General features: G+C 34.9%; 2 protein-coding genes across 10 annotated transcripts in view; both read left to right on the forward strand.

Moving 5' to 3' along the window:
- The window catches only part of LOC109090561 (cytosolic acyl coenzyme A thioester hydrolase), a 51154-nt gene extending 41896 nt beyond the window's left edge, over window positions 1–9258 (forward strand). For all 6 annotated transcript variants that reach the window (XM_042730337.1, XM_042730338.1, XM_042730336.1 and 3 more), the window contains one exon: window positions 8878–9258. In XM_042730337.1, the coding sequence (XP_042586271.1) occupies window positions 8878–8976 (99 nt within the window). In that variant the 3' untranslated portion in view covers window positions 8977–9258. The remainder of the gene's footprint in view (window positions 1–8877) is intronic.
- A 5544-nt stretch (window positions 9259–14802) lies between these two features.
- LOC109094700 (probable G-protein coupled receptor 153) overlaps window positions 14803–20976 on the forward strand; it is a 35598-nt gene continuing 29424 nt past the window's right edge. For 3 of the 4 annotated variants that reach the window (XM_042730343.1, XM_042730344.1, XM_042730342.1), the window contains exon 1: window positions 14804–15134. The gene's annotated coding sequence lies outside the window, so the exon portion shown is untranslated. Of the gene's footprint in view, window positions 15135–20976 lie in introns of all 4 variants that reach the window. The other variant, XM_042730346.1, reaches the window with a different exon arrangement.

Here is a 20976-nt window from a genome sequence, read left to right on the forward strand (position 1 = left end):
CACCATGAGTGAAAGAGGTAGTAGTGGACTTAGTCTGATGGATAGATATATAATGTTGATGCCAGACAGATACGGAATTAACCAGGAGAGAGCAGTTCCAAAAATGACAAGAGCAGAAAGATGTGAGATGAGAATGCTATGAGAGATGGTGTCAAAAGCAGAGCAGAGGTCTAAGAGCATTAGGATACTGATGGAGCCAGAGTCAGTGGTCATGAGGAGATCTTTGAGATCTCTACAAGTGCCGTTTCAGTGCTGTGAAGGGAGTCTGATTAGAGACATTCAAAGATGATCACAGTCTACCCCACAAAGACCAAAAAGACCATGTGTTGAAGTTTAGGGAAACCCTAATGAGTAGTTATTTGGTTTGTAATTTGGTTGTGAGAAAACACCTGAATCAGTCATTATATTATAAATATTTTGGGTCATGTAATGAACTGCAAATGATATGCTAAAACATGTGCCCCAAGACCCTCATGAGCACATGACTTATGCAGCAAATATAGGATTTACATAAGATTGGCCTCAGGCAGATATTCATCCTTGAACAGAAGGCCAATCAATCATCATTTTGGCTGTAAGCAGGCATGCAGAGACGCCACCGTTATGGTAGTGACAGAAGGTAAGCTCCATAGGTGCTTGGATTCTCAGCTCCCTACTGAAAACACATAATAGCCACACTGTGCAACATCAATACACAACTTACTCTCAGTTGTTTTTGCACACTGAGTCCAGAAGCAGCTGGGTGATTCTATAATTTGGGGTAAAATTAATGCTTATTCCCAAAAATGATCACCATTTTTTTATTGTATTCAGTTTATATTATATAAATGATCTTGCTTTTCAAAATGTCAGATTTCAAAAGGAACATAAAATGTTAATAAACTTGTATTAGCATTAGAAGAATGTTATCTGTGGTATATTTTTATTGCAAAACAATAAGAAATGCAGCAAATATCACCACAAATTTTGAGAAAAGCCGCAGCAAAGTCAGTCATTTTAGGCCACAAAAATCAGAAAAAAGTACCGCAAAATACTAGGGGGAACTGATAAGTGTTGAAAAGTAAAGAACCAAGCACAGAACCCTGAGGAACACCATGAGTGAAAGAGGTAGTAGTTGACTTAGACTGACAAATAGAGATATAATGTTGATGTCAGAAAGATATGAAATTAACCAGGAGAGAGATGTTCCAAAAATGGCAAGAGCAGAAAGAATTGAGAGGACAATGCTATGAGAGATGGTGTCAAAGGCAGAGCAGAGATCTAAGAGAATTAGGATACTGATGAAACCAGAGTCAGTGGTCATGAGGAGATCTTTGAGAACTCAACAAGTGCTGTTTCAGTGCTGTGAAGGGAGCCCGATTAGAGACACTCAGAGAGGGGGTACATATAATAAAATATAACAATAGTATATAACAAAACACCAGTACATATAAAACACACCTGTCACAGGAATCTGTCACATTTTCCATTTTTCTTAGACCATAGACATTCAAAGATAAAACACATAACACTAAAACATTAGCAGAAAGAAAAAAAAAAGAAAAGAAATTTAAATATGATATGTAAATTGTTTAAAATGCCATAGTGGTCCATATAATCCCTAATGCTTATATTGCATGCCCCCAAAAAACTAAATAAATAAATAAAATAATAATAATAAATAAACATTTCAGCAGCGTTATCTGTAAACTTTTACTCATAGTGTCAGGCTAAAGTATTAGTCATATACACAGATCAGTATTTTAGGTTTATTTTACAATTAAACTATAACGTTTTAAATATAACTGTATTTTATGAAATAAAGGACTATATCACAGTATATCAAAACTTTTTCATTATTAATCTCAGATGTACAGTATGTAAATAATCTATTGCAGATTTATAATACATCGTGCTACTGTCTTTAATGATCATACAGAAAATATCATACATACTGTACACCTGCAAAGAACACTTTTAAAAGAGTGTTTTTTGAAATGCATCACTTCAAATGTAACAGACAATCTAGTGACTATAATATAAAAAAAAATGCTGTTTAAGTTTTGCAATTATATACAGTACACTGAAGGCACTAACATGTTTTGTTAAGAAAGTTAATTTAATTTTTTGACTTTGGTTGATGTCAGATGTATCCCTAAATATAGAATCGTCCAGCTACTTGATTTAGAAATAACTTGATTGCTTTTCAGCCCTATTTGTTTGAGGTCTCCTTTCCATAAATGTGAATGCAAATGAAAGCTGCATGAGCTTCAGACATATTGTGGCTCTTCGCTCTTATGTTTCAGAATAGAAATAGTATATTGACAGACTATTCCTGCAATTTCAGACTTCAGGTGTTTTTTCTTCCTTCAGTGAAAGATCTTTCATTCTATTTTTAGGATTTCCAGTTTTAGCTCTTGGTGGAGGGGAGTTATGGGCTGGGGGAGGGGTGAACGGAGCTGGCGGAGTGAAAGCGCAGAGAAGTGGGGGATCATGGGATGGGTGGGACTACTGAATGGCATGCTGAACACAATGAAAGCTGCAAGGATCACCCAGACGTTCAGAGGTTTGCCGTTTCGGAGTGAGCATAATGACAGGGTCTTCTCAAGAAACATTTCAGAGAAATGAGAAGGAAAGCATCATGTTCTAACAAGAAAAAATGCAGAAAGTATTTTTGTCTTTTTTTTCAGTAACAATATATAAAGACTTTTAAAATGAGGTAAATTTACTTGGGGAGCAAAATGGTTTAAAATAAAGACACGTTTTAAGAGAATGTATCATGAAATTAGTTTTCCTAACAAAAAATGCACTTAAATAACAAGATATTTTCTCTTAAGACAAGTCCTAATAGCTTGTATTACAAAATGTTGCATCTTTAGTGAATGCATCTTGTTTTAAATGTTTAGATTTTATTTTATTTTATTATTAATTTATTTATTTTTTTACTAAAAAAAAAAAAAAAAAAAAAAAAAAAAAAAGACTGATTACAATAATTATTTTGCAGTGTAGTCACAGACTTTCTGGACCCATTAATGAATGCATTTGACAAACACTCAGCTGGTCCATGCCACACAAAACAAGTTGAGTTACCCTAGCAACCACTGGGTTTGCAGCATGATAACTGTGTTTATTTTTAGACACAGCGTGTGATGAGTGTGCAATAAGAGGTTAAAAGCGTGATATCACACATCAAACAAGAATACAAACAGAAAAACAAGATCATTCATTACTTGGTAATGAAATTTCCAGTGCTTTTCATGTGAAAACATACTAATAAGATTTCCTGAATCATTAATTTCTGTATGTAAGCATTGCATTTGTGGCAATAGGCTTAGGTAAGGACCCAATAAAAATGCATGTTCTGTCAGACAGACTTATAACACTTGGACTGAATATAGATAGAGTTTGGGTTACATACCAATGAAATAGCTGGAAATTTCTAACAGGCCTCTTGTTGTTCCAAAAATATATAACATTTTTTCTTCTGTGGAACTCAAAAAGAGATGTTTGGAAATGTGTTCACAATGTCCATTTTCATATAAGTAAGCATATGAAGACTAGAGGTGATTGAAAAAGGTATCATAACAGTAGTTCATACTGATTGTACTTTATACTCCAAGTCTTTTGAAGCCATAGCCTTGTGTAGCAAACTGTCCACAGTTTGTGCTTCCATTAAACTTTGATTTGAAGATTTTGTAAAGGGGAAGTTTTTCTGCAAATAACAGAGCTGGCCTGGGGCTCATGTTCAAGCTTCCTTATAGTGCATTTATGTTCTATTTGAAGCTTTATTTCGTCTGGTCATTATATTCTTTCGTACTATGGAAAAGAGCAGCATGAACAATCTGCATGAATATGATTAAAGGGCAGCCTAATCATTTCTATTTTTAGGTGAGTTAAATATTAGCAGCTGGCGAGGCCAAGATGTCATGGGTGTTCTGGCATATATCCTGAACTCCGAAAGCCTTAAAGTCAATGAATGTATTAATCAGAGCACCTTTACAAAGTGTGATATTTTAAAACTGGCTCACCCCTGATATAACATACAGTGGATTCCTAAAGAAATGCTTCCAAAGAAGATACCTATGTAGTGTTTAACTAACATGGAGAGGCATTCTGGGAGCAGCTGCAAAGGTCACTGAATGAAAGGTTAATTGAGACATTGTGGATCAGAGAGCTAGTTAAAGCACTTCTCTACTCTATAGCTGGATTATCAGCAAAGTATAGTAAAATGCCACTTGTAAAATAAGAATAGTGATTTGATACTAGATTATTCATCAATAGGATAATGTTCAAATTTTAGGTAAGTTTGGTTCTAGGCTGAATCAGAGCCATTTTGCCATTGTTATAAATGCTACAAATGTCTTGGGTTTTGTTGGTTGTGTATGAGAATTAATGTAAAGATGTTTGTAGATGTAAGAAATATAGATTTTGAATGGCAAGATCTAAAACAGGAAGCACACTACAATTTGGCTGAAAGCATCTACAAAATAAAGTGTAAATGGAGCCTGGACGTTAATTGGCTTAGGTAATTACGGAAATGTGCAAATATTACATTTATTGTAAAACTGTACTATTGTTTTACCAGTGAAAATTTTTGCAGTGTTCATAATAGCATAAATAGACTGCTGTTCCTTCACTCAGTTCACCTTTAACCAACAGTATAGTTGTTCTTGTTGTGCCATCAGCCAGTCTGCATTATTATGACATAATTTTCTTGTCTTTCATAATCAGTTACATGATGCTTAAAGCAGAGATAGCAGCCTTCATGTCGCATACTTCTGATTTTGCATGAGCCAGCCAAGCAACTGCCATTGAAATAAAAGCTAACCAATAGCATTCTCCTGGTGTATTGGCTATACTTGGGAAGTGCTTATGTAAATACACAAACAGTAAATAGTACGCCTCTGAATTACTGCAAATGTTAAAAGATTCCAAGCAAAACTTTAAAACAAAGAATTACTGAAAGCACATGTCACTATTTTGCCTTTAACATCAGGTTGCTCTATTTGCAATTGGAGTACTGTTTGGAGAAATGTTCTCTTCATGAAAAGAAGCTACTTTGCAGCAACTTAAAAAAAAAAAAAAGATGATGTTTTAGCATTGGTTTTCACCACTGTTTAATCTCCACAAGGTGTGGTCCATTAGATAAATGTAAATATAGTAAATGTCTGTGTGAAAGTCCCAAATGTCTATTTTGACTTGTTCCTGTTTATTCTGTAAAGCCCTATAAACATATGTATTTAAATATTACAGTTTTGTATCAGACTGCTCTAATAGTTGATAATATTAGTGTGAAGTTTGAATAATTAGGGGTGTTTTCGTTATTTTTTACTGTATGTAAACGTTAGATGGATGTCTTTGACCATTGCTCTTACACCTCACACTTAACATGACATTCCAAAGATACGATAATAAAAGTAAAATAAGTTTTATATCTAAAAAAAATGCATCTCAGATCCTTGCCTTTATTTCTCGTTCTACTGCTCATCTTCCATTTTTCCATTTGCATCTTTTGCATTTTCCATTTTTGAAAATGTGTCCTGTATCGGCCCCTTGATTGGCATGGATCTTTAAACTAAAACAGTAGGTTTTGCAAAAAGCTACTTGCACTCTGTCATTTCCCAATATTCTGTATCATGATCTAATTTAATTTCTAATTTAAAATTGCAAATTTAAGTAAAGTACAAATGGTGAGGAAGCAGCAATGCCATTTCAAGTGTCTAATCACAATTGCTTGCTGACAAAACAGCACAAATGTGAATCTGGAGCACAAAACCATTCTTAAGTCGCTGGGGTATATTTGTAGCAATAGCCAACAATACACTGTATGGATCAAAATTATTGACTTTTCTTTTATGCAAAAAATCATTAGGACATTAAGTAAAGATCATGTTCCATGAAGATATTTTGTACATGTCCTACCGTAAATATATCAAAACTTCATTTTTGATTAGTAATATGCATTGCTAAGAACTTAATTTGGACAAAAGGCAATTTTCTCAATATTTTGATTTTTTTGCACCCCAATAGTTGTATCTCTGCCAAATATTGTCGTATTATCTTAACAAACCATACATCAATGGAAAGATTATTTATTCAGCTTTCAGATGATGTATACATTTAAATATTCATATAAATTATGTATAAATCAATTTCCAAAAACTGACCCTTATGACTGGTTTTGTGGTCCAGGATCACAAATGTGGTATCATATCATCTGTTTCCAAAGCTGGTATATTAGCAGCTGATTATTTTTTCATGTTGTATAACAATGGCACTTTACTGCAGTTGTTTCAGCCAAAATGCTTTAAGTGTAACTTGTCTAATTTAAGTTAAAGTAAAAAAGGGCTTAGGCACTGCTGCACAAGAGAGACTCTGTCCCAAACCACATTTGTTTCCCTCATTAATAGACAGACTCTTCAGCTCAAGTTTTCTACAGCTTGTGTGTTTTGATGGACATTGTTAAAGGAATAGATCACCCCCACACAAAATTCTTCTCAAAATTCAATTTCAGCATTGACTGTCTGCTGAGAAATTGTTTGCAGTGACAGTTAAGAGAATGACAGATGCTATTCAGATAATCCACTTATTAGAAATGCAAGTCTTGATCGCAGACATTGCTCAGTCAATGTAAAGAAAGTATATTGCTCTATCTGCTGAGAGCTTCACTGAGGAGGCAGATCTGATGTAATTGTCTGACGTTGCTGTACTTTTGTGGGCCATTGCAAATTAAATGTTTGCCAGAAGTTTGGTCATGTCAGCCGTGAGTGAGATCCACAAATTCATCCCATATTCAGATTTCTCTACGATGTCCTGTCTGTATAAGCTACAATATTGTTGTTGTTTTTTTTAATTCTACTTTTTTTTCATTATTACGCTTAAATTTACATGGAGCCCTTTTCCTCATGGAGGCCTGACCAATTATACTTCTAATTTTAATTTGGTAATCCCATTGCCAGTGTGCGGTCCATGTAAATACTGTATGTCATGTCACTTTATATCAAATCATGCCAACTTTCTTCAGCATCCATATTGGCTATTTCCATTTGCAACTACTGCTGTTTTTTCCTTAACACTAAATTGTATAATGTTTCACACTCTGGTGCTTTCTGCTGGAGCAATCACTGTGTTCTTCTGCCAGTCAGTCTCTCTGTGACTGAGGCACTGAGCTTCCCTCCAGCTTAATTTAATTTGTTCAAGACAAGCACTGCTGCCAAGGCCCCGTGTCTTTTCCTGGCCTCATCATGAGCCCTGAGCAACAGGACAGTCACTGACCCAGCCAGGACTTCCTTCAAGGTCACATGATGTTGTTTTCAGATAGAAATTACAGGGAGAGCTGTTTGTTTTGCCTTTGTTGCAAGAAACATCTGTTCACATACAAGTTTCATTAGTAAAACCAGGTTATTACAGAGTTTTATGGAATATTTCATTCTTCTTCGCCAGTGAACAGTCAAATATGTTTCTTTAATGACAGCCAGAACTGCCACATAAATTAAATAAAAATAAGTGCAACAGTTCATATGCTCTCCGTTAAACTGGGTCACCTCAGAAGCATAAAATGAACCTCAACATCAGCAGCTCTGTGAAGTTTAGTGTATCTGCTTGAGCTTATGTAACCTTGCTGTGGATATGCATCCTATATCTGTGATCCTCATTTGTGCACATGCCCTCATCAGCCAGGCTGCTTCAGTTGTCACTGCACAGTTTGTTCCCTAAGGTTGGCCGCCATCTGCCACTGACTAGCTGGTGACCTATAGCCAATGATAAGAATAGCCATGGTTTAGTGTGCAGCTGCAAGATGAAGCCTAACGTCAACTGACATCCTGCTCTCTCACGCAGTATTGTTGTTTGTCCGTGATGAAGCTGTGCTCCCAAAGCAAACATCATTTGTCTTGTTTTAGATCTCCAAGAAATGTTTTGCAACTGGTAAATTCGCTCTTGACCTTACTTAATGAACACATAATTTGTCCACGAATTAGTTTAAAACAAAAAAATTGTTAAAAATCAAAAAACCAAGAATTTGCAGTCATACACAACAGAATGTGCATTCGCAGTCTCCTGAGTTTGCATGCGTGTGAATGAAAGTCAGTTTAGTGGAAAGTCACAGAGCACAGTAACCTTAAAGGGTTACATTTTTTATAAGGGCTACTTATAATGTCAGTGGTGTTTTTTTTTTTTTTTATGCCAAAATAATTCTCATAATTTTATGCCAAAATAACTGTCATAATCCTAATTTTTTAACATGACCCTCTGACCCACCTGTAGGTGTAGAAGTCATTTTCAATCAAGAATTCCTAGTAAATTTCACAAAGAATTACAAAGAAACAGCAAGTAACAGAAATTAAAGACTGAAATAATATTTTCTTGTAAAATATAATCTAATAAACTTTTATTTTTCTACTTAGTTTAAAAAACAACAACAATGCACTCTCTTTACTTGTGAAATGAGAAACAGGATTTTATTGCATAAACTTTTAATGCATGTTGAAATTCACACATTTAAACTAAATTATGGTTTTTGAACAGATGGACATGGCATGTGAAAATGACAGATTCCATAGTGATGTTTTTACAGACACCCGGTATCAATTAGACATCGATACAGTCCAGCCAGACTGACCGTGTTGTGAAGACAAAATGTTAAGATGTTTCCACCAGTAAAGTTCTCTTGTGGTTACTTTTGCATTATTTATTGTGAAGTGCAGCAAGATAAACACAACTACAAACTTTTGGCTCGGATGGGAGAACATAAAATGAGGAAGTTCATATTCTGATAATGTTCTTAACACTTCAGTGGTTTTCCATGATATCTGTATGACCTTCAAAAGTGCAGGGTTTCCAGGACACCACGATATCCAGCTTCACTGTGCTTAAAATGTGTCTTTTATCTTCTTGCAGCTGGAAGGTGAAGAGGAGCAGAAGCGGTTTGAAGAAGGGAAAGCACGCTACCTCCAGAACAAGGCGAAGAGACTCACAGATAAGGAGCGTCAACAATGACTTTTACCATGCAAACGCCATATTGTGTTCTTGAATAATAGAGCCTCAGTGGACAACATACTGTATTAAGAACCTCTGCTTTATCCTACATGTAGCTCACTGAATAGAAAGAAAAAAATATATACTGTAGGTTTAATTGACTTGTCTGAGTGTACCAAAGCACTTTGTGTCTATATGTATCTCAAGTGAAACAACAAAGGGAAAAATATATTTATGTTTTATTGTAACGACTTGTGCAGAACTGTATTATGCACTAATAAAAGTCTGCTAATGCAGCTACAACTGGTTTGCAGTGACATATTTGTTCAGTGTACCGTAATGCTGGATCGACAATGTTACAAACGAATCACTTTTGTGACACACAGACTGATAGATAAGCAGACAGACATCTGTGCAACAGTTCACTATTACTGCCAGAGAGATAAAAGATCATAAGTTAGCTTGGGATGCTATACTTACTTCTCCTTATGCCAGATTTATATCGAGTGGGAGTTTTTTCTACTATCAAGTGAATTATCCTGAGCTTGGAAGACTTATAAAAGGCTTGTTAGTTTTTTCTTGCTTTGATGTACAGGCAAAACTTTGGTAAATCTTTTCAAAAGTGACTTAAACAAACAATAGCACTCATCTCCTCAAAAAGCCACATGAGATATAATTCATGAAGGTGATACAAGTATTTATGCTGAAATTTATACTAAAGTTATTTGCTAATAAATAACTCCAAAATAGCATATTTCTGGGCAGTTGTACATTCCCTTTTATGCTGTGTGTGTGATCCCTGCATGAATAGCTCAGTAAAGAAACTTAAACAGTCTTTCATTTGACTTTTCAAAATGCTGATTATAGATATAGTTTTTTTTTTCTTTAATATGACACATGATACTATTATTTTGTAAAAAAAAAAAAAAAAAAAAAAAAAAAAAAAAAAACCCACTAAAGTTACATTTTGTTTTAAGGTGATGTTGTTACAATATAATTAAAGTAAGTATGTAATTAGTAATTAAGTAAGTTATATTACTGAGTAATATTAAGTAACTACATGTACTTACTGTAGGGTTAATGTTAGGGGTTTGGTTTGGGGTTAGTTGCTTTTAAATATCTACTGTTATTACTACAGAAAATACTAAAATGCTCAAACTGGAGTTAGGCTGATATAAAAGTAAACCTCAAATTATTATTGATAGAAAATAAAGAATGTTCACGCTATATAAAACATGTAGTTTACAAACAATGTTCAATCTAAATTTTGTAGGCTAAATGGTAAATGTCCTTTATCATGGCCTCTGTGTTCTGCCATAAGCAAACGATTTACTGTTGTAAATGTGAAGGGGGCATCTTCTGTCATTAATGGAATGTACTCCATAGAATAGTTCAAAATAGTTCTGCAAGCAACCAAAGTAAACAACTAGAACTTATCCATCTAAGAAATGGAAGCCTGTTATCATAATTTGTGCAGTGTATCTGGTCATGCCAAATTTAGTCCAAAGTAGGGAAAGTGGTGTTTATACTGGGTTGAACTCTGTTCTCATGGGAGTACGTGGAAAGACAGGGATGAGGGGATTTATTTTAGCTGGGAAACTGCACCGTGTGACAGAGGGTAGTGGAGTGACATTATTTCAATTGTTTGTAATATTGTCTTATTTTAAGACAATGTATTGGGAGTACTATTCGTGTATTAATACATTTTTAGTGTTAATCAGTGATTTGTTTGATTAGAGAAAGGTTCAGTCATTAAAAGCTTCTAATTCATGTTTGCTAAACTGAATGATTCAGGATGATCTTAAATTGGTAATTTGTTTAAATTGGTATGCTTCCCTCTGTTCTTGTTAGTTTGCAGTTTTGCTGATGTTACAAATGTTAAGCTTTTTTCACAAAATTAAAATGATCCTATCAAAAATTACAGTTAAAGTCAACTGATAATGTTTACATTTTCTAAACAGAATGTGAGTGGTACTTGCCATTGCTAATATTTACAGCAATATGCCAGTGTGTTGTAAAAGTATATTTGTAGTGTATGTTACTACTTATGTTATTGAGATGAATGAAATATGTGTCCCTGGACCACAAAACCAGTCATGGGGTCAATCTATTTATATAAATAAACTTTCCATTGATGTATGGTTTGTTAAGATAGGACAATATTTGGATATCGGTAATCTGAGGGTGCAAAAGAATCAAAATATTGAGAAAATCAACTTTAAAGTTGTCCAAATGAAGTTATTAGCAATGCATATTACTAATCAAAAATTATGTTTGAATATATTTACAGTAGGAAATTTACAAAATATCTTCATGGAACATGATCTTTACTTAATATCCTAATGATTCTGGCATAAAAGAAAAATCAATAATTTCGACCCATACAATGTATGGCTATTGCTACAAATATACCCCAGCGACTTAAGACTGGTTTTGTGGTCCAGGGTCACATATGACTGTAATGTGATGTCAGACAAAGACATTTAACACAACTAAATCACAGACATCATTTTAGTTCAGTGTATAGACTAGGCCATATCCATCTGTTCTTGTTTTTTTTGAGAAATGTGCCAAAGATGCCAGCATTAGAGAGGGAAGGAGTCATGCTGGGTTTCACGGCATGTAGATAAGCAGGTAGGAGATGTCCCTAGAGCTCCATGAAGCAGAGCAGAAGAGGAGCGGCTGTGCCTGAGGCCGGGGTGAATGAGTAGGCTGGATGTTTGCTGTCATATTTTACTTCCAGGTCACCTGACTCAATGCAGAAAAGAGGGTGGCGTTGTAATCATTTCCTGTTATTCCTTATATATTACTGCTTCTTTCACTATTGATATTCTGTGCAATGTCAGGCTCCTGCCTTTTATTTCCCTGGAATCAAATGAATATTTCATGTGTTGTAAGAAACAGCTTCTTTATGTAAAAGCTGTGCAGCTGAACTAGAATCAAGCTGTGTAGAAAATACTAATGTTTGCAAATGGGAGTCAGGCTAATATAGCTTTAGTAAACTGCAAATGAAACTTGGTTTGTTCACTCATATACAATGTACAACTAATGTTAATCTGGGGCCAATTCTGTAAATGGTAAGTGTCCTTTATCACGGCCACTGTGTTCTGCTCTATGATTTAAAATCATAGAGCAATGTGGAGAAGACAAAGGAGGTTGTGATGGACTTCAGGAGAAACTTTGTTGACCACCCCCCACTGACCATCGAAAGCTCAACTGTGGAGAGAGTCAGCAGCACTAAATTCCTGGGGGTGCACATCACAGAGGATCTCACCTGGACCACCAACACCATGTCACTCTCCAAAAAAGGCACAGCAGTGGCTACACTTTCTCCATCGGCTGAAAAGAGCAAGTCTCCCTCCACCCATCCTCACCACATTCTACAGAGGATCCATAGAGAGCGTGCTGACCAGCTGCATCACCAAAACCAACAGTATCGTGAAGGACCCCACCCATCCCCCCCAGAACTCAAATTACCCCGCCCTCCTCTGAAACCCCACACAAACCCCCTACCTCCTGAAACATGGACCATCCCCCCACCCCACCAAACTTACCACATCACAGAAAAACTGACTGAAACATGCTTTTTTGTGCAATTCTCCTCTATGCGCACTAGACCCTTTTCACACACTGCTGAAAAGACTCAAATATGTGTGTTTACATGCTTGTGCACTACAAATCATCTTGCACTGTTCCCCAGCCTGCTGCTTGACTTGTTTCTCTTTGCACATGTACAGTATTATGTGATGCATTCGTATAGTCTATATATTTTTCTTTTTCAGTCTATGTATAGGTAAACATTTATATATAGTATATTGATATTCAAAATCTGTCAGTAGGTTAGTTGTGTATATGTTTATACTGTTTTACTTCATTGTTGTATGTCTGTATTTATGTAGCACCATGGTACTGTGAGGCACGACATTTCATTCCATTTCATTTGAACTTGATTTTGAAAATGTAGAATATGTGTCTTCAGTCATTAATGAATCTTTTCTATTAACAGGATAGTTCAACAAGCAACCCAGGTTAACAGCTATATGACGTATTTATATAAAAATGAAATGTCTGATGATGCAATACTGAATTCTAATTTATATAATGTAATATGTATGTCTTTAAATGTGCATTGTAATTGCATCTGTTTATATGAATGATACAACTGATACTACATGCCCCACAGAATGTTATAAGGGGAACAGGGTTATATAGCGACTCGCACTGCCATGTACATGTGTTTATGCAAAAGTATGCGCTGTATTTTCAATTCAAAATGATTTCCTCCATGTGATTCCTGGGGAAGAATGTTATTATGTAATGAATGTGCAGTCAGGCTTCAAGAGATGTTTATTTCCATAGTACAGCATCCAATTCTTACACACTGTAGCCTGGGTCAACACTCTGACAAAGACAGAGCATCAAAAGCTTCCACTTCAAAGCAGTATCTTTCCACATCCTTGTAATCCTTACAACTTTCTTAACACATATAGTATTATATTTTCACAATGATCTCATTTACATTAAGAGCATAACAGTAGATTGGGGTCTTTTTAACTCAAATCCCTAATAAAGGCAATTTGAAGGATGAAAGAAAAAAATTGCCACAGATGGAAACCAAACAAAATGGCATAATCATTAAGCACATTAAGGCAAGGTACACTTAAAATCACATATCCATTAAAATGTTGAAATTTTTTCAGAACATGACAGAGAAACATGGAGTATTTTTTGACTATATGTACTGCTGTGTTTGACTGGCTATCTGTCCAAGGTGTTTCCCAGCCTATGGCTTGAGGTGAAAGACTCCAACACCCCCAACCCTATATGACAAGTGGTTTGGAGAATGAATAGATGCTTTTTATTTTTTGGGATTATGAGATAATGTATTTGTGTGAATTTCCATAATGACTGGGTCTAATTATGGTAAGCGTTTTTTATTTATTTTTTGGCCATGGTGAATCCATTGAAGTGGACAGTGGACAGTGAGCACTATAGTAGCCTTAAAGTAAGGTCTTTTCATACATTAAGCAACTCATGAAGAAAGAAATCTTCCCAAAGCGTGTTATGTAACTGTGTGATAATGTCAATGAAATAAAGACAACATGATAGCCACGGTTTGCTGTTCTCACAGGAGTAATGTAGGCTACTTCATTGTTTTACGGCTCTCTTGTTTGTGACTGGTCAATGGGGGTATTATGCAGGGGGACATTGCTTGCTTGTTTGCTTGATTGATTGATTGATTGTATGTATGTGTTTGTGTGTGTGTGTAATTATTTATTGATTTATTTATTTAGTTAGATATTTAGTGAGTATAATGATGATGCTATAAGTGTAGGCCATAATTAACAATTGTACCACACTATTTTTCTCACATAATAAAATAAATTTTCCAAAATGAATGTATATTTATTTATTTGCTGTGTTGGTTTTATTGATTTTCCAAAAAACACTAAAAACATCAGTGACATGTGAAAATCACCATTTCACAAATAATAAATAAACAAATAAATAAACAAAAATCCCGTGGTGCGTTTTTTTTTTTTTTTGTGTTATATATCCTAAGGCAATATAAATCCAATTATAATATATATATATATATATATATATATATATATATATATATATATATATATATATATATATATATATATATATAACCTGGGCGAGTTTTACCAAATTAAACTTGTTAAACCAAATTAAACAAAAAGTTGACTCATTGACCGTTCAGAAACCGTGTATGCGCTAAAAGTACAGATTTTCGAACCTCATCTGGTTACAGTCAGAGAGAGAGAGAGAGAGAGAGAGAGAGAGAGAGAGAGAGAGAGAGAGAGAGAGAGAGAGAGAGAGAGAGATCTGATCCCAGCCTCCCATCATCTGATGCTCATTCATCCTCCTCCTCTAGCAAGACCTCAATGAGACGCCGCGATAGCGGACAACCATTGTTGTTTCATCGCTCTCCTCCATGAATACATCTTCTGTTCAACTCTGGATGCGTAAATGGTGGTCTTTCTTCAACGGTTACTGTCACATTTAGCCATATTTTTTTTTCCCCCGTTTCTGAAGCGCTGTTCTCGTGTTTGGAATAAAACAACGCTCAAACCGAAACTGAAGAAATAAAGGTTGACAATGAAGCAGCAATACATTTGAATCTGGATATATCGACGGATATCTACTAAAAGGTGGGTTAGCAGGATAACATTTCCTTTCGCAAACCACTTAAACAGTCGATATAATCTGTGTGGAAATGTCTGTTTGTGATTTTTATGATGCATTTTTTGAGCATAACAATTGTGCATTTTGATTTAATGCTCAAGGATTAAAGACTGCTTTAATTGATGGGTTAAAAACATTTAACGCGATTTCGTTCTTTTGATAGCCTGTAAGAAGCTGGTAGGATCAAATGTGAGCTGAAGAGAGAAGATATAACTGAGGATTCATTTAATACAGTTCAACGTTATCACATGTGACATAATGCCCATAGAGCTCACATTACGAACAACATCAGACTATACTGAACACCTACGACTGCAGTCCACTGTTCATTACTGCAAATGTCGTTCTTTAAACTGCTTCATTTTAACGATCGGTGACTCGGTGACTTAAACTCTCGTTTCTACTACAGGGTACAAAAACACAAACACGTTATGTGTCACTCAAATAATTAACAGTTTGCTATTAAGACATCTTAAATGGCATTAGGATTATAAACGTCTAGTGTAAGCATATTGACATCAGCTCCCTCCATCAGCTGACTGTAAATGGATGCGTTTAGCCATCACCTGCGTGACAGTAAGTATTAATATATTACAGGTTGTATTACATATTACTTGTCACATTTTTGGAAAGTCAGCTGCTTTAATATTGCAAGCAAGATAAATCAGTCCATTCATTTAATTTATTTGTTTTGTCATGAATACTATTTTTGGATAGCTGTTGTAGACTATTAGCATGCTTGCAATATAACAATGCAAACATTAATGATAGCACTTTACAATTAGGACTCATGCATTAAAACTAGTTAATGCATTACCATGCACTAACGATTAGCAATATACTGCATTTATGTAATGGTTCTTATTTATAAGCAACAACATTCCTACAAGGTGACCATTAAAATAATGTGCTACCTGCAATTGTGAAAAAGAAGAGTGCTCAATCATATTGATATGCATTTGTGGAGTACTTCAGATTTTGAACTGTATTTGCAGATAATATAATTTTAATGACAAAATTGAAGACAACTTAAGTGTACTTAAAGAGAGGGCACTTTCATGACTGTTTCTTGAGTCTTGAGTCTTCTTTAGTACATTTTTAAAAAGTGCACTTTATAATAATTAAAGATTAAAACTTTTACTTTAAAGTATTCTTTAAATCATTGTTTTCATATCTTTTGACATGCTTTAAAGAAGTACACTTACTTTTTTCTCTTTGGCTAACATAATCAAACATGTACTGTGTTATTCAGTATTACATTTAAAGTTATATTTTAATTGTACTTAAACTGCAACTTCAGCATATTATCAAATGTGTAATTATTAATGTATTTAACTACACTGTAAAAAATAAGTGTCATTTTAACTGTACAATTTTGTAAAAATGCTACAAAAAAAAAGTGTTAATAGGTTAACAGTAAGTTCCTGTACTATATACAGGGAAAAACTGTAAAAGATCTAACCAGACATTTCATGTAATTTTACAGTAAAATGCTGTTAATTTTACAGTTTTTTTAAAGTAAAAAAAGAACAAATCAATGTATAATTTACAGTCAAAAACTGTAAAACTGATATTCCCAGAATTCCCTGTGTGACGCTCCACATTTGAAAGTATTTTGTTTAAATAATCATGTTTTTTAATAGTTTTTTGTTATCAGTTGTACATTTGGGCTTTATGTTACATCTTCTGCTGTTTAATGAAAGTTTATTGAATTGTTTAAGTATCGTGTGTCACCATGATGGTGTTTTGTGTTTGCATGAATGACTTTGTGCACCTTCTATATATTAATATAAACTTCTGCTTGTGGCGAAGCTACTTGTGATGAACTTCGATTCTTCATGTGGCTTTCTCTTTTACCACCTGCATTATTATGGTGGTTGTCAGTATGTTAAAGGTACAAAACAGATTTTAATAGCAGTGTGCGTTGTTGAATTTACTGGTTTACATTCAAATTTTCTTGTTTGTAAATAACAGTTTTATACTGTAAAATTTACAGTTTTTTGGCCGTAATTGTGTTTACAGTTTTTCTGTATTTTTTTACAAAAGTATTCTGGCAACCACAGCTGCCAAAATTATTTTGTAAAAACTACAGACTTGCTTTTTTTTTTACAGTGTACTGTAAAATTTACAGTTTTTGGCCGTAATTGTGTTTACAGTTTTTTCTGTATTTTTTACAAAAGTATTCTGGCAACCACAGCTGCCAAAATTATTTTGTAAAAACTACAGACTTTTTTTTACAGTGTACATGAAGTTTCAATAGACATGATAATGATGTGTATTTTAGTTTTCCAAAAAAGTTTGTCAGTACAACTAGTAAAACAAACTAGTCCAAAAAGCACACTGTCGTGTGATGCCAATATCATGAGGATATACTCATCTGAATTAAGGAAGTATTGCTGGCCATTGAATGTTGAACATTTAGTTTACTTTTTGGTTCCCAGAAAAGTCTTGATTAAGCAGAGCAAAATTAAAGAAATTCTGTTTCTGATGGAATATTGCTATTTTGAATAATGCAACTGTACAGCCTGTGCTCTGTAGATGATAGCTCAGTCAGAAATGGAAATATTTACTTTCGTTAATGCTTATTTTTTATTTATTGATTATGTTTATATATTCAAAAGGATATTATTAATTTTTTTATAATCTTGCCACAAAATGAATAAGCAATTGGATATTTAGTCATTGGCACCAGTATAAAACATTGTTAAAGTAATTTAATGCAATTGACTTTAGTAGTATGAAACTAAAATGTTCACACAATGACTGTGAGGAGTGATTGTCCAAACAGGTCGAAAGTTGTTTGGTGGAGTCAGTTGCTAGAGGAGGATCTATAAGTTCAAGGTTTCACTTATTTTCTCCACCCTGCACTTTGAGCGATTACTCAATGTATCAATAAAATGAAAAGTATGATGGTTTGCGTGTTATGATTTCCGACTTTGTATAATTTTGAGGGAAATTAAGATCAGATGACATTTTATGTGTAAGCAATAGAAAAATACAGATTTGCAGAGATCCAGATTTTCCAAACTTATTCTTAACACTTTATGTGGCTTGCAGTCTGGAGTTAAGCAAGCAGCATTACACTAAACTGAATGACTCACCAACAATTCAACTTTCAACTGTCTTTTAACATCATAAGCAGTGCTCTACTGTTCCTCTAAATTTATGCCTAAAAAAAATATAAAATATGGAAAGGTCGCTGAGGGAGTGTTCAGACAAAAGTATAAACACTTTAGGCTGTGCAGAATAGTTTTTTGCGAATTAATGTACAAAACTCTCCCACAATATCTGTTATAGAGCAAAGCACTTGTGTGAGTAAGTGATGCCTGGTGTACCCTCGGCTCTGCTCACAGGCCTGCTCATTGTCAGACATTCTCTCTTTAATTATGTTTTGGAAACTTGTTTAACACTGCTATTATGTGTGAAGTGTTTCCACTGCAGACCGTTTATACTGCAGCAGAATTGTTCTGTTGCTCCTCTAAACAAGAGCTATATGACATGCCATTGTCGGCAAAAAGTCTCCTATCTAATGAGCATATAATAATGGAAACAATAATAAAATTAATGCTACCATACTGACATGTGCAAATGCATTGTGCCTACAGTTTAACAGCAAACATCATTCTTGTGTCACATGACCCGTCTAGTTTAATACATGCATCTGCAAAATGAGATTTGTGATTCTTCAATATATAAAGCCAACATTCCAGGAGACAAGTCATTATAATGCTTTGGTGCATTTTAGTCCATTTTGGAACTTGGTTTGAATAACTATCCATTTTACTCTAAGGTTAGCATTAGGAAAAAAAAAACAGTTTGGACATTCTGTTTCATGTCCTTTTGTGTTTTAATAATGAGTGTCAGTTTTTTATTATTTTATTTAAGTAAAGAATTCCTTGCAACTGAAATAGCCACAAATACTAACATGATCGTCACAATCTTGGAAAACTGTGCTTTATGAAAAAACTAAGAGATCCTACTAATCAGCACATTTCTATGTACAGTAAGTCAGCATCTCTCTTTACACAGAAATATAAACATATGGACATTATTCTTGATCATTAGGTCAGATCAGTCCCAGCAGTAAATTCATTGAAAACAACTGTCATGTTTGAAATATGTATGTATAAATGTTTATGTATATAGAAAACCAATAAACAGTATACAAAGACTTCTAGAGCCAACTCGATGTTGCTCGGATTTCATGAGTGCAAGTGTGTTTTACTCGATAGTACACTCGATAATCATTTTGCTGCTTGTTCAGTTTACTTTATAAAAAGATCTTTGCATCACAGTCCTTGAATATTTGTCAGATTAGTTTCATTAAATGCATTAAATTTAGCATTGTAAATGATAAGTTCAATGATCTGTTGATGAACAAATGATTTTTTGTGAAGTTACCCACTCCCGGTCATTCCTTCTGGTTATAGTAGTCAATTATTAAACATCAGATACATTTTGGATGAAGGACATGCAGCACAGTCCTCAATCATTTTAATGTCTTAATCAGCAAACAGCTGGAATTTATTTTTCCTAAAAACAGTGTCAAAAGCTAGCATGAATTATTAACAAAAACTGCAGCTGCTATTCGTTTCTAAGCTTTATAAAAGTTCATTGAACTTTTATAAAGATGTTTTTTTTTTTTTTTTTTGCCAAGTCATTCTGGAGGGTTTCTTTCTTTGATGAAAAAGGTTTGCATTCTTATAGAGATCTTATTGAAACTGTTGATTGCATATAGTGGTATCTTGTTAAATCTGAGCTCAATGAGCTAAGGTCTTTTTTCTAAAACTGAAGAAAAAAAAATATTCTCAGGGGTCTTTTTTTTCCAGAGGAAATATCTAAGAACAGCTAAAGTCTGTCTACACTGGAAACGACAAAGCGACCGTTGAAAATCATTTGAAATTTGTGTCAATACATCATAAATAGAAAGCAGCAGCAGTTTTCTGTTGGGAATTTGTTGTATCGCGCTGTGCTGCATCCAGTGTAGACAGCATCACTGATTATAATGAAATCTATAGTGTTTTGTCACACCGCACCATGCTGCGGTGTAGACACGGTGTTATGGCTGTTTAGGAGAAACTATAAACAGACTCCATTTTAGCATCTGTACGGTTGATAAATCTCATCTTGAATTCCCCTTTGACAGTGGTGAATTCTTCCATCGTAACCTCACATGTAGGGTGAAGCTGTGTGGTCTCTTTTTGATAGCTGACTCATGCACTTTAACATTGACTGAGACTGGGCTTCTTAGAGTTTTGTTACAACATCTTTATTTCTATGCTCATGGGCAAAATGTAGTGGTCCTGAATAGATTGCCAGTGATTTAAAATGTTCTTCATTTTTTGATGCTTTCAAACAGTGGTGTGAATGGAGAAAGAGTGGAGCTTCTGTCATTCAGCGAAGTGCTCTGTGTATGTATACCTTATTTAATGGTGATTACGGTTGTGGCGTTTGCAAATGGTTTTGGTGGAGGGAATGGAGTCCCTTTCTTCTCCCTCGGCCACCGGATAGCTCTCTGGCTCATGGGGCTGCTGGACAGCCGTGTGGCCGCTCCTCATACAGAGAGGTGCAGAAAGTTTGTACACCCCTACGTCAATGGGGATCGCAAGGGGAGTGACACACAATCGAAGGCTTCGAAGCCGAAGGCCAATCTGAGGACCGTCCTGGCTAATAAGTCTTCGGCCAAGAAGCCCTGATGTTTGTGTCCCAGAGCTTCTGAGGGCAGCCCCCACTGGGGAAGAGCAGTGTACACCACATTATACAGTTCCCGTCTCTCCTCAGTGCCCTCAGGAGGCCGAGCTGTTAACC

The sequence above is a fragment of the Cyprinus carpio genome, chromosome B8 (assembly GCF_018340385.1).
Source record: "Cyprinus carpio isolate SPL01 chromosome B8, ASM1834038v1, whole genome shotgun sequence".
Classification (NCBI taxonomy): Eukaryota; Metazoa; Chordata; class Actinopteri; order Cypriniformes; family Cyprinidae; genus Cyprinus; species Cyprinus carpio.